Source organism: Paralichthys olivaceus, chromosome 14 (assembly GCF_024713975.1).
Source record: "Paralichthys olivaceus isolate ysfri-2021 chromosome 14, ASM2471397v2, whole genome shotgun sequence".
NCBI lineage: Eukaryota > Metazoa > Chordata > Actinopteri > Pleuronectiformes > Paralichthyidae > Paralichthys > Paralichthys olivaceus.
The window spans coordinates 5,251,283-5,263,198 of NC_091106.1; the positions used below are offsets into that span (position 1 = coordinate 5,251,283).

Below are 11,916 nucleotides of genomic sequence, written 5' to 3' on the forward strand. Positions count from 1 at the left end.
CCCGCGTCTCCAATGAGCGGCCAGAGGAGGCCGGGGCTCTCCGCTGGCAGCGACTTGGAAACGTGGAGAGGTGAAGTGATGCTGATGGTGTCCCGGCCCAGGCCGAGACAGGCCGGGCCGGGCCGGACTACTGAATCACTGATGTCATCCAGGTAAAAGGCAGAGGCTCTGCCTGAGCTCTGAGCGACAGGAGGGAACAGCTTCATTTCACAATTAAGATTGAAGAGTGTCACAGGTAATGAATGTGTAATAATACCTACACTAATCATATTAGTCCCACTAATATGCCTTCTTCATCATTATCAGCATCATCGTCCACTGAGACTTGGTACCCATCAAAACTTAATCCTGGTTTGTATTCATTTTAATTTCCAGATGTTTTTGGGAATATGCACTTCTATACAACAATATTCACTGATATGACAAAGCAGTTTGGTTTATAAAGCACATTTTATAGACATATTCAAGGGGCTGTACAGAAACATACTGAGGCAAAATGATAAGAAATCAGATACAAATCAGAAAGGACAGTCTAAAAGAATTTACAAGCAAAATAAAACTGATGAAAAAGATTAGAATTAAGGATTAGGTAAAAAAGAGAAAACGTTTCTTCTGTGAAACCTGGATAAAAATGGAAAAGTAAGTTAAAGGAGAAAAATAATACCAATAAAGTAAATAGAAATGTTTAAAATAATACAAATAAGGAATAAAACGTAGTTTTTTTTTTTATCTTGCTTTCAAACCAACCAACCAACCAACAAATGGACAGGCATCCTATGCAGAGGTAATTATTTTGTAATGAATCTAATAACCAGCTAACTGGTGACGAGGCTCAGAAGCTCCAAACCTGGACATACAAGGTTTCCTGGACACATCAGCTGATCTTTAAATATAAAGATATGTATTCATGAAAATGACAGGATGGTGAAAAAACCAACAGTCCCCCTGAGTGACATAAAGTCAAACACTTGTTAAAGCCACCATCTCAAACCTCTAGTGCTGTGGAATTACATGTGGCATTGTATATCCCTCGCCAGTGAAAATGTGTCATAGCTTGTACCAAAGTAAATATTAGAACAATTAGAGCCTCTGAATAGAAGCATTCATAGTCACTCACACCCACACATGAGGTCATCTCCTGGAGTCGGATCATTCATGTGCACATGACACGAGGTGTAATGGGAAGTGGAAGTGGTGTGAGTATTGCAGTAGTGAGCTGGGGCTGAGTTCAGGGGAAATCACCGGCAGCCTGAACACATTAGCGTTTACATCTCCGAGATGCTGATCTAATTTGTGCTCATGAAAGGAAATGAAAGGGGATTGCATTAGCGCCGATTCCTCTGCCAGCAGTGATTCACACGGTTTTAGTCAGCGACGACCTCTCCTACCATGTCTATGCTGTGTCATCTGCAAGCAATCCACAGACTCCCTGCTGTGTCCACGCTGAATGAGTGATACAGATGGATCAAAGAGAGAAATGTCTGATGACAATACCACATTCTCAATTCTACTACAAATGAGAAACTGTAGAAAGTACAGAGACAAAAGTGTCCCAGCCTCTTGACCCTACTATTCATGATATGGATGGTTTGTATTTTTGTACATTTAGACTATTTTCAGATGATAGAGGGAGTAGGAGATGTTTTTTATTATACTGGGATCATTTTAAAAGAATACAGCCATACAGTTGTTAAAGTGTACAGTAAACATTAATTCTCTCCAGCAAGCTACAGGTCTGACATTAACTCATATAAATCACAAGTGCTGACAGTGAATGTTAGTAATAATTGACACTATTAGCCATTGATTGTATAACTATTTAAATTCTTATAATCCTATCCTCTCTGGGGTTTTTGTATCTGACCTTATTGCATCACTTAATATTTTGCATTGTTATTGCACAGAGGTGTAAGGCAACATGTATAAAACTAGGTCAATGTAAAATAAAATATCAACAGACTGTTTATCACGTCACACATGTTGAAACCTGAAAACCCTTGATAATACATTAATATCATATGATGGGGATCAAAGCAGGAAGTGTACTTTAAAAAATCCATATGCATGTATTATACTAAAGCAGATGTATTTCTGTATGGAGTGAAACTGGAATTCTCTGGACAGGGAAAAAATGGAACTTATTCAGGAACATCTATGTTACGAGGATGGCTATTGATAAATGAATTGATTTGTCATGTGATTTGTGAAAAGACAAGGGTAACACTTTAGTTTAGGGAACACAATATTAGTCATTAATACATAACTAATAAGGATATCTATTAGTGCTTAGTAAGGTTTTTATTAAGCATCTGCATACATGTATTAGGTTTTAATTGAACACTTTCTTATTTTTGCTTAAAAACTGGTTTATTCTTGGTAAATCCTTAGAAGGCCACTAGTTGGCCATGATCATAAGTTATTAGTATTTAGTATGGGTCAAAATAAAGAGGCTATAGACTCCTTACACACTGTCTTAATATACTACCAATTGAGACAGAGTATTGCGACAATGTATTAGGAGTCTACTTTGATCCATACTATATATCAGCAACTTAACCTCAAGACTAACTAGCTGCTTATTAAGGGTTTGTCAAGAATAAATGACCTATTCAGTAAGAATAAGAAATTGTTGAATAAATACCTAATAAATATGTAGTGATGCTTAATGCAGATCTTATTGATCATTAACACATACACTTATTACTCATGTATTAGTGGGTAACATTGGGTTCCCTTAACTAAAGTGTTACCAAGACAAGAAATCAAAAAAGGGGCTGCCATCTGTATTTATCTGTATTCATGTTATTTATATGAAAAGGTTAATATACGATTTCTCCTTATATCTCTCTTGCTCCTTTTTCCATTCATGGAATGTGCATATGTGTATTATTTGGTTTGCTAAAATAATTTTGGATAAAATGAATAAACTAAACTCAATCTAACTGTAAATCGATGTTTAGTTTGCCTATTGTTTCATTGTTGTGTAATGACATATACACTAGTTTTTGATCATGTGTTGTCTTATAATTGTAACTGCTTGTATTTGCATTGCTTTGAGTATAACATAAACATAATTCAATAAATTCAAGACAGAACTGATTGACATAAAAAGACGTACATTATATTCAGAGACAAGACATTGTTCAAAGTAAAAGCAATGTGCACGGACTGAAATGAAAACCCACATAAAGCCAATCTGGATTTAAGTATGAATCTTAATGTGGAGTGTATGGGAGTTGTTCATTTGACAGACAGAACAGGGTTGCCATCTTGTGGCAACAGTTGGGAAAAACAAAATTGCATCAACCCTAAAATTCGATTTATTTGATCCCTGGTGAGTGTATTCTCTTTATTTATTATTCTCTTTATAAATTTAGATTGGGGTCAGTCAGTTAAGATTCATTTTACACTTGATGCCTCTAAGATCAAAATGTAGGCTACTCGTTTTGCTGTAGCACTTACTATCAAACACTGCCTAATAGCATCCAGAGATGTTATAAGAATTCAAATCTTTGGAATAGTCTTGCTTGCATCTGCTATATTTATTCAATGCTAAAAACACAAAATCATGAATTCATTTCTGAAATCATTTTATTTTTACATTTCCACAGAGTGATGTCAAATCAATACGGTTATTTGAGTACTATTGCAGTGTTTTAGCATCTACACCTTGAGTGACTGTCATCAGCAATGTGCAGTGACTTTTTAAAAGTTGGTCTTTTTTTATCCAGTACACATGTGTATAAAAATCTATACGAATTGTGAAAAATCAAATGTGAACACCAAGGAAATGTCTGTGGAAACATGGGAATACGACGGCACGCAGAGGAAGGGAAAGTTTAGGACAGACAGTGTTGAATATTTAAAAAGGACATCATTTCCCATATATGAAAAAAAAAAGCTTCCATCTTAAAGCAGCAGCCAGACAGGAGACTTAAGAACCACAGAGCTCCAAGGCTCTGGAAGATCACTGTCTGTGCTTCACCTCATGAATTTGGGCAACTGCTCAGTCGCCAGAGGGAAGAAATGAAAGAATCCGGAAGCGAAGAAGGAGAATTTATGTTCAGATGGTTTAGTGATATGTTAGATGTTCACCGGAGAGTAAAGCACAGACACTAAAAACAGTATATAGTATGGGCAAATATGGGATTGCTGCAACATCTACTGACCAGTGAGCAACTAAAGGAATCCGCTGGATCTAATGAAGATCTTGTGCCTTGTCAAATTCTTATGTTTGTGATGGCAGTCACAGTTCAAAATATGTCAATAAAACACAACAATATATGTCACCAAATGAATTTTTAAGCACCATTTGATAAGCAAAGGCATGCATGAAGTATTTAATGAATTTGCCGCATCATTAGACATGGCAGCATTGTGACAGTCAGCCCTCCATGCTGCCTGCACACTCACGTCTAACAAGATCACTTTGTTAAAAAGCTTCACGATTTAAAAAACAAAACAATTCAAAGCTCAACAATGTTTTCCTTGTGTGAGAGTGTAATTTGTCATAATTTTCTTTTTCCCAGGAAAGTCACAACTCAGGATTAGCTCCAGGGCAGCATCACTACATCACTAATATCAAGAATTATGAAACTTCAGCACGAACTTTTATAAAACTGAGAGGGATTGATTTCACAGTCAATTAGAAGTTTTGGTTATCTCCTATGCAGCATTATATGCTACATAAAAGATAGAGATAAATATTACAGCCAACGTAACATGGGGCATCAAACGCTTCACCAGATGTTGAAAAACCAGAATGTATATACATCACTGGTTAATTATAGATATTATGGCTTTACCAGATTCGTTTGAATGGATGTGCTGTAAGTGAACCCAGATGTAGATTCCATATTCCCTTTGAAGCACAAGAGAGTCAGCTGCGTGAGGTTTGATCTTGTGCTGAAGAGGATGCAAAATCTAAATTTGATGCTCTGGTTTTCACTACCCAGCATCAGCAGGTGAAGGCAGACACACACGGTTGCATATCTGGAGGATGAGGCAATTACTGTTGTTATATGTTCAATAGCTTTAAAACGTACCATGTTTCTATTTGTCATTCACTAAATGCTCTTATGATTTAGAAAGAGTAAAAAAAAAAAGGGGGACAGTGGAAATGTCCCAAACTGACATGCTGTGGGTGTTTTGGTTAATCAGTTAAGGGCTAAACGGTTCTTTGAGGTCTCATTAAAGTGTCCTTTTGTGGAATCAGTTCAGTCTTTTATTCTGTCTGAAAAGTCAAGGGCTCAAAATCCAAAAGGGCAAAATTGTGTGTGTGTGTGTGTGTGTGTGTGTGTGTGTGTGTGTGTGTGTGTGTGTGAGTGTGATGGTGGGGGGAATGTGGAAAAAAACTTTCATGACACAAACCGTGTAAGGTGTGGAAAATGGGTAAATGAAATCTTTCTAGCACACAACTCATGACGTCACGTGGACGACCCAGTCAGGGCTTACGCTGAAAGTCTTTGTTCAGCTGGCTTCACCCCACCAAAGGACGTGTTTCACGTCACATGTTTCAGTGTGATTCGTTTTCATGCTAAATGCTAATTTCAGAGTCCAGACCTGAACGGCTCAATATGTCAGAACTAACTGATTTATTGAGAAATGACCTTAAATTTGACTGAACAAAAGACACTGGTGGATGAAGGTGGATCATATAAGCTAAGACTGCAAGTTAACATTTTGATGACCAATACAACACAGATGACCTGAGACGTCTGTGTTTTGAAGGCAGGGTTTATAGTCATGATTTCCAGGACTTTTTCTCTTTAGGCTATTTTTCTGAATTTTTGTTGATGTCCACGCTCTAATACAGACAATGTTGTTTATTTTAGTTGATGTGGAACCATATTAAACAAGCCTGAACAGCTACATGTGTCAAAATTAAGGCAGGGTCATAGCACCACCTATTGATTCGTCTCAATTGGCCTCAAATTGGTCACGCTTAATTAGAGCCCCAACCTGAATGGATTTATTAGTCTGATGTATTGACAGCCCCACCTGCTGGCAACAGGAAGTAAGCCTTGTTTTACAACTTTAATTCGATTTACCTTGTGGTCTGCACTTGATGGCATGGAATATGATGCGTGATTGGTGGGCGTGGTTTGGCGTTGCTTGAAGGATGCAGGAAGTGAAGCGTTTATACCTTCCCATGGTGCACAACACCTTTCGCCCGGTCCCCAAAGCACCCTCCCCTGCGACTGTATCAGGTCCCGAGTTAGCAAATGCTCAGGCTCGCTCAGTGCTGCCTCGCAGCCCTAGTTTTACTTTATTACCATTCACATGTGTGGTATATATATACATATGTTTAAAGAAATTACTTAACTAGTGTTGTTACCCAAATTCACATCTTTTCAAAATGAAAGCTCTGTAATTCAGCTCAATATTGGCCCACAAGCTGAACGCACAATCAACGTGTCTACTTCCAATGGACTGGTCATACAGGATATGGAGAGATAAATATTCCATCACATGTTATTATTTTGTCAAGCATGAGACACAACACTTGCAATGCAATGGTGTTAACGTAATTAACGATACTTTATTTCATTTGTCTGTTCATGAAAACAAGTCAGTTATGGTCAAGTATACTGTGAGATTCCTTTAATTAGCTGTGTTTACACTAGTTATCAGTCAATTAGTATTCTATAGCTGTGTCTCAATTCAAGGGCTGCATCCTTTGGAGGACGTGGCCTACTACACAAAGTAGTAGAACTGTATTCTTTCATGAGCTTGCCTCGACTAGAAGGCCGAACCAAAATGAAACAACAGATGATGATTTCCGTGGTCGGCATTGCCAGTTCATCGCACTGTAAATGCTGTTGCCTAGCAACAGAGCTGAAGTTGGACAGAATAAGAAAGTTTTCATGCCTCTTGGTTTTTTAATATGTGTAGTTTTAGCTGTTCAGTTGAGTTGAAGCATGATATTCGTGTCACTTGCCAGTCTTTGAAAAGCGCTTCGTCAATGAAGTGCAGTGAATCTTGGAATAGGTTGGGAAGGATCCACTCCATTGGAGTTCTTTGGGGATGGAAAGACGCATTTGACGGCAGCATTTGAAAGAGCCTTGGAAAAGAAACAGCCTAGTTGCGCCGCTGTGGTGTAATCAGTCTCAAAATGTCACCTAAAGGATGCAGCCCCTGAATAGAGACACAGCTAATGTTTTATTGGGAGCCTTAAACTGGAACAGGTTATCGAGAACATCTGTGACACGCTAACTCTTCAACTTGGTTGGACTAAAAAAATCAGGGTATGTCTATATTGCTTGATGTTACTGAGAGGAGTTACCTAATACAGCTTAGCATCTTTTGAAGAGGTTGAGTGTCGGTGTCCACGTTTTCCTATTATTGCTATAAAAACAAAATTTGCCATATTGTTTCTGTTAGCATTAGATTTGGAGTGTATGTATTTTCATCTCTGTTATGTGGATAGTGTCAATCATGCTTCTTTGTGGTTTGTAACTGGTGTAAGTATCTGTACACATTATTGTAACTGGTATATTTCCGCAGTGCACATGTAGTTTGCTCACCTATTGCTCCAGTAGCTATAACACTAGGTCAGAGAAAAGTCCCCTAAAAAGGTTCCAATCACTGGAACAGAGCTAGATGAACCTGCATTTTCCCTTCACTGCAATATTTTGCAGTTTTTAACATGTGCCATTATTTTTCATGATTCTTTTTAGCCCCTGAGTCCTTTATACTTTATGTCAGTCTGGTGTATATTGATGAGTTTCTCTGGTGTTACATGTCCCCATTTCTGCTTTTATTGATTATTTTTTATAGATTTAATGAAACATTTTAACTCAATGGGACCTTCCTGCTTAAATAAATAAGTGAATAAATATTGTCATGTTCATTAAATAATAATAGATTCAGCAAAAACAGAACTATTATAACCTTCATGACCTTAGGGTGCACAGTGAATGCATACATTAAACACTATTAGACTGCAAGTGCTTATTACATAATTCTTGTTTTTTAAACTCAAAGTAATGTCAGTACTCAGGAGATAAACATTTCTTGCTTCTTTCTACATTTCTTGGTAATATAGAAGCTGGACAATGTCTGATTAGATCTGGAGCTGAACAAGTTGTACAGATAATGAGATTCCTCAGAACTGTGCTTTCAATGTGACCCATGCTACTAAAAGACATAATACTTACTTTGATTTCATTACATATATATATTTTTGTAATATAGCGATTGCATTATTTGATGTTAGACCTTTTTGTGCCAGGAAAGTGAAAGTGTCTTTGGAGTGAGAGTTGCTTCCAAATCTTGTCTGCATAGTCCATGGTGACCTTAGCTCAGATCATGAGACCCTCGATTATCTCCACTGATGTCACAGGATCAGCTGGCGCTTGGCATCAGCTGTTAGATAATTTGGAATTGATTTGCATGTTGATCAGATGCTCTGTCAGACATTTAAGGATTTTTCAAATAATTCCACATCTCTGTCTACCAGTAGTTATACAGTCACATGGAGGAGATTAACCACAATACAAGAAACAAAAAACTTAACTTGACAAACTTGACGGCACTTGGAAACACTAAGTGCCAGACTACCAGAGTGAATACCATCGGACATAGCACTCCATTTTGGGCCACTCACACTTTTCTTATGCAAAACCACTTTCTCCACTAATGCAGCTCCACTGCTGCTGATGCACCTATAAAAAACTGAACAATTATACTTTGCTGTGCAACTGTCAATGGTGAAGCTACATTTTATTAGTTGAAGTAAAAGGGAACCTAAAGGAAGTCTGATGAGGAGAAATTCAGGTAGAAAGAACAGAAAACTTCTACTACTATGAGTTCCACGACTACTTTTACAACTACTACTACTACTACTAATAATAATGATAATTATAATAATAATAATTACAAAAAAAACCTGTTTCTGACAAAGTCAATCATAATTTTCTATCAGTTCAATTTCATAAAGTGTGCAATAATGTGACTCTGCATATACTTAATTTCAATTGTACATATTTCAATTTTTTTGTTCCCTTTCTTTTTATTGTATTTTTCACTGATTTATTGTCTTCACTGAATGTGTATTTAGTCCCTCTTTGCTGTTGTAAGACAGTTAATGTCTCCATAGCAAAGGAATATCTTATCTTCTCTTCACACCCCATTTTGACCTCTGTCCAGTGCCATAACATTCATATTTGTGCCGCCCCATGGTGGGCACTGGCCACCCCTACGAAAAAGGTCTGACTCCGCTACTGTCCAATGGGAACGTGTGCTTGATAGTTTGACTGAAAAGGTTTCGACAGTGCCTGAGGGCTTCTCATCGGCTTTAAAAACCAGCAACACTCCCCTCCCCTGACCACTGATCCTACAACTCACAGCAGAGTCTAAACCAACTGTGTCCTGCAGCATCTCTCCTTGCAAGCAGTCAGAATGGAGTTTCACTACGCCACCGAGATGAACGGAAATGTGGCCAAGGTCTCTAGATTGAGCAAGTGCATTGAGTCTAAACAGGGTGATTTAGAGGAGAAAGCCTCAAAAGAATCTGAAGTTTTAACCAAGACGTCTTGCATAGAGAAAGCTTACTGCACGATACTGAGCGAGCTTGGAGAGAACACTGAGCGGGAGGGGCTTTTACGCACACCGTTACGCGCAGCCAAAGCCATGCAGTTCTTCACGACAGGCTACCAGCTGACGATCAAAGGTGAGTACGCAAAGGACAGCGTTCAGTAGCGGTGTACATTTTAGATGTCGATGTAACAAATCGTTGCAATTATATCTTGTTAAGGCGAGTTTAACATGTATGCGCAACTTTACGCAAAGGCTCGACACCATGCCCATAATTAAAAGTGAGAAACATTTAATAGCGAAAGAGAACAGTCCTTGTCTCAGTGAATTTAATCAAGAATTGAAGACATTTCAAGTGTAACGAGTATTTCTATCACACAGATATCTTGAACGACGCAATCTTTGATGAAAACCACGATGAGATGGTGATTGTCAGGGACATCGATTTGTTCTCTCTGTGTGAACATCACCTGGTGCCCTTCTTTGGAAAGGTAACAGAGCTTTTCAGGCTCTTGGGGAAGTGGGGGGATTTTCGTGCTTACTCTTTTTGTTCTTACAGTGCGCTTTGTTTCATTCTGTCAGGCTCACATAGCATATCTCCCAAACAAGAAGGTGGTGGGTCTGAGCAAGCTCGCACGGTGAGTGATGACTAAAAACACACTCTCTCATTCTCTCCCTCTCTCTCTCTCTCACACACACACACAGAAACACATTATTCACTTTGGTTTCTTCATTTCCAGAGTTGTAGAGATCTTCAGCAGGAGGCTTCAAGGTAAAACACATCATGTCTGACTCTACTTTTGTTTTCATGATCTTTCCATGTCTTTTATTTCTGTGTTGCTTAAGCTGTGTTGTTTCCTCTCCACAGTTCAGGAGCGTCTAACCAAACAGATTGCAGCAGCTATACATGAGGCCCTGGAGCCTGCTGGAGTGGCAGTGGTGATTGAAGCCGCGTGAGTTTGAACTCTTTCAGCCCAATACACCTGCTTGTCATTTTCCCCGTCCATACCTTTTGCTAATGTAAAAATGGATTTGGACAGATCCTAATTGTAGTTCATCTCATTTGTTAAAATAGAACCCTGTTTTGAGCCTAACACACTCCACACTTGTTTTCATTTGGAGACAATCCTCCAGAACTTTCATCACACATATAAGGGGGTTTTACTGAATCATTCCTATTCATATTATATGATTATGCAAAAAATCTGTAATTCTGAGTTAATAGCCAAATGAGGACATATAAGTAATGGAATGACCCTTGACAGTTCAGATCTAAAACTACTGTATAATTTTGAGTTTTAGAACAATCTGTTTGAAACTATATACAATACAAAATGTCATATAGCCACTGAGAGGATTAGATTAGATTAGTGACCTACACTCCTGTAAAAGTGTTGCAACACAAAGTCCTTCAGTATAAATCATGTGCTTTGGAATTTAACGCTAAATTAAACTGTCTCTTTCATTTTCAGTCACATGTGCATGGTGATGAGAGGTGTGCAGAAGATGAACGCCAAGACTGTAACAAGTGTCATGCTGGGAGCATTCCAAACAAATGCAGAGACCCGGGAGGAGTTTCTGTCCCTGGCTCTGGGGAAATGAATGCTTCTGATCTCAGAGAGCAAGTCCTCAGGGGATAAGTCCACTTTTATTTTGTTTTACCGTGCAACACCGCTACAGTTAGTTTTAAAAACCTACATTCACTGACCTTAGCTCAGAGACTGACAGATGTACAATCCGTTTTACCATTATGCACGGCAGCTAGCTGTTTTTTTCTTTGGCTCCTCTCTGCACAGAATAACTTGATCCAGTTGGTTTCTGGTTGTGTTCAGGTGCCACTTTTACTGGTCTTTGCAACCCCCATAGACTGAATAGGCAACACCTTGAAGATGGAGGGAGGGGGAGGTGTCTGTGGTGAAACATTTGTTTGGGTCTGTGATGCTAGTGCAACATCTAGTTGCAGTGAATATCATATAAATAACTTTTAAAGTGATGTGTAATTGGTGTTTCAATCATATTTCACACTGTTAGAATTAAGATTTTATTACAATGATTTAAGTTTGAAAAATTTTAATTTGTTTTATGCTGGAATGTGGAATAATATACTTATTATTTGCTGAAGAAACAATATGAACCTATGCTATGGTGCTATATGGTGCTATGTTTGATCACGATGAATTGTATTTTCAAAACATTTTGAGATATTTATCTGTCTGTACAGTCAAATTACACAGATCAATAAAAATGATAACTTTCTGCCTATTACTTTCTATATAGTTTGTTTTTTGATTTGTCTTTTTTCATTGAGTGTTTATGGCTCAGAGTGAATGGTTTTAAACCCAGTTTTAAACCCATGGGCATAAACACGCATCTTATTTT

The 11,916-nt window shown here is 38.1% G+C and overlaps 1 protein-coding gene across 1 annotated transcript; it reads left to right on the forward strand.

Annotated features, from left to right (window-relative positions):
* Positions 1 to 9,324: 9,324 nt before the first annotated feature.
* LOC109631189 (GTP cyclohydrolase 1-like) lies at positions 9,325 to 11,802 on the forward strand. Its single transcript, XM_020089803.2, has 6 exons — positions 9,325 to 9,673; positions 9,919 to 10,028; positions 10,120 to 10,175; positions 10,278 to 10,309; positions 10,406 to 10,490; positions 11,010 to 11,802. The coding sequence occupies exons 1-6, from the start codon at positions 9,403 to 9,405 to the stop codon at positions 11,137 to 11,139; spliced, it is 684 nt and encodes a 227-aa protein (XP_019945362.1). The 5' UTR covers positions 9,325 to 9,402; the 3' UTR covers positions 11,140 to 11,802.
* Positions 11,803 to 11,916: the final 114 nt, after the last annotated feature.

What these genes read in the sequence shown, in the direction of transcription:
- LOC109631189 (XM_020089803.2), top strand. Translation starts at nt 9,403, where the DNA reads ATGGAGTTTCACTACGCCACCGAGATGAACGGAAATGTGGCCAAGGTC. An exon ending in CTACCAGCTGACGATCAAAG is followed by an intron (nt 9,674 to 9,918) that starts GTGAGTACGCAA and finishes TCTATCACACAG; the next exon opens with ATATCTTGAACGACGCAATC. An exon ending in GCAGTGGTGATTGAAGCCGC is followed by an intron (nt 10,491 to 11,009) that starts GTGAGTTTGAAC and finishes TTTCATTTTCAG; the next exon opens with TCACATGTGCATGGTGATGA.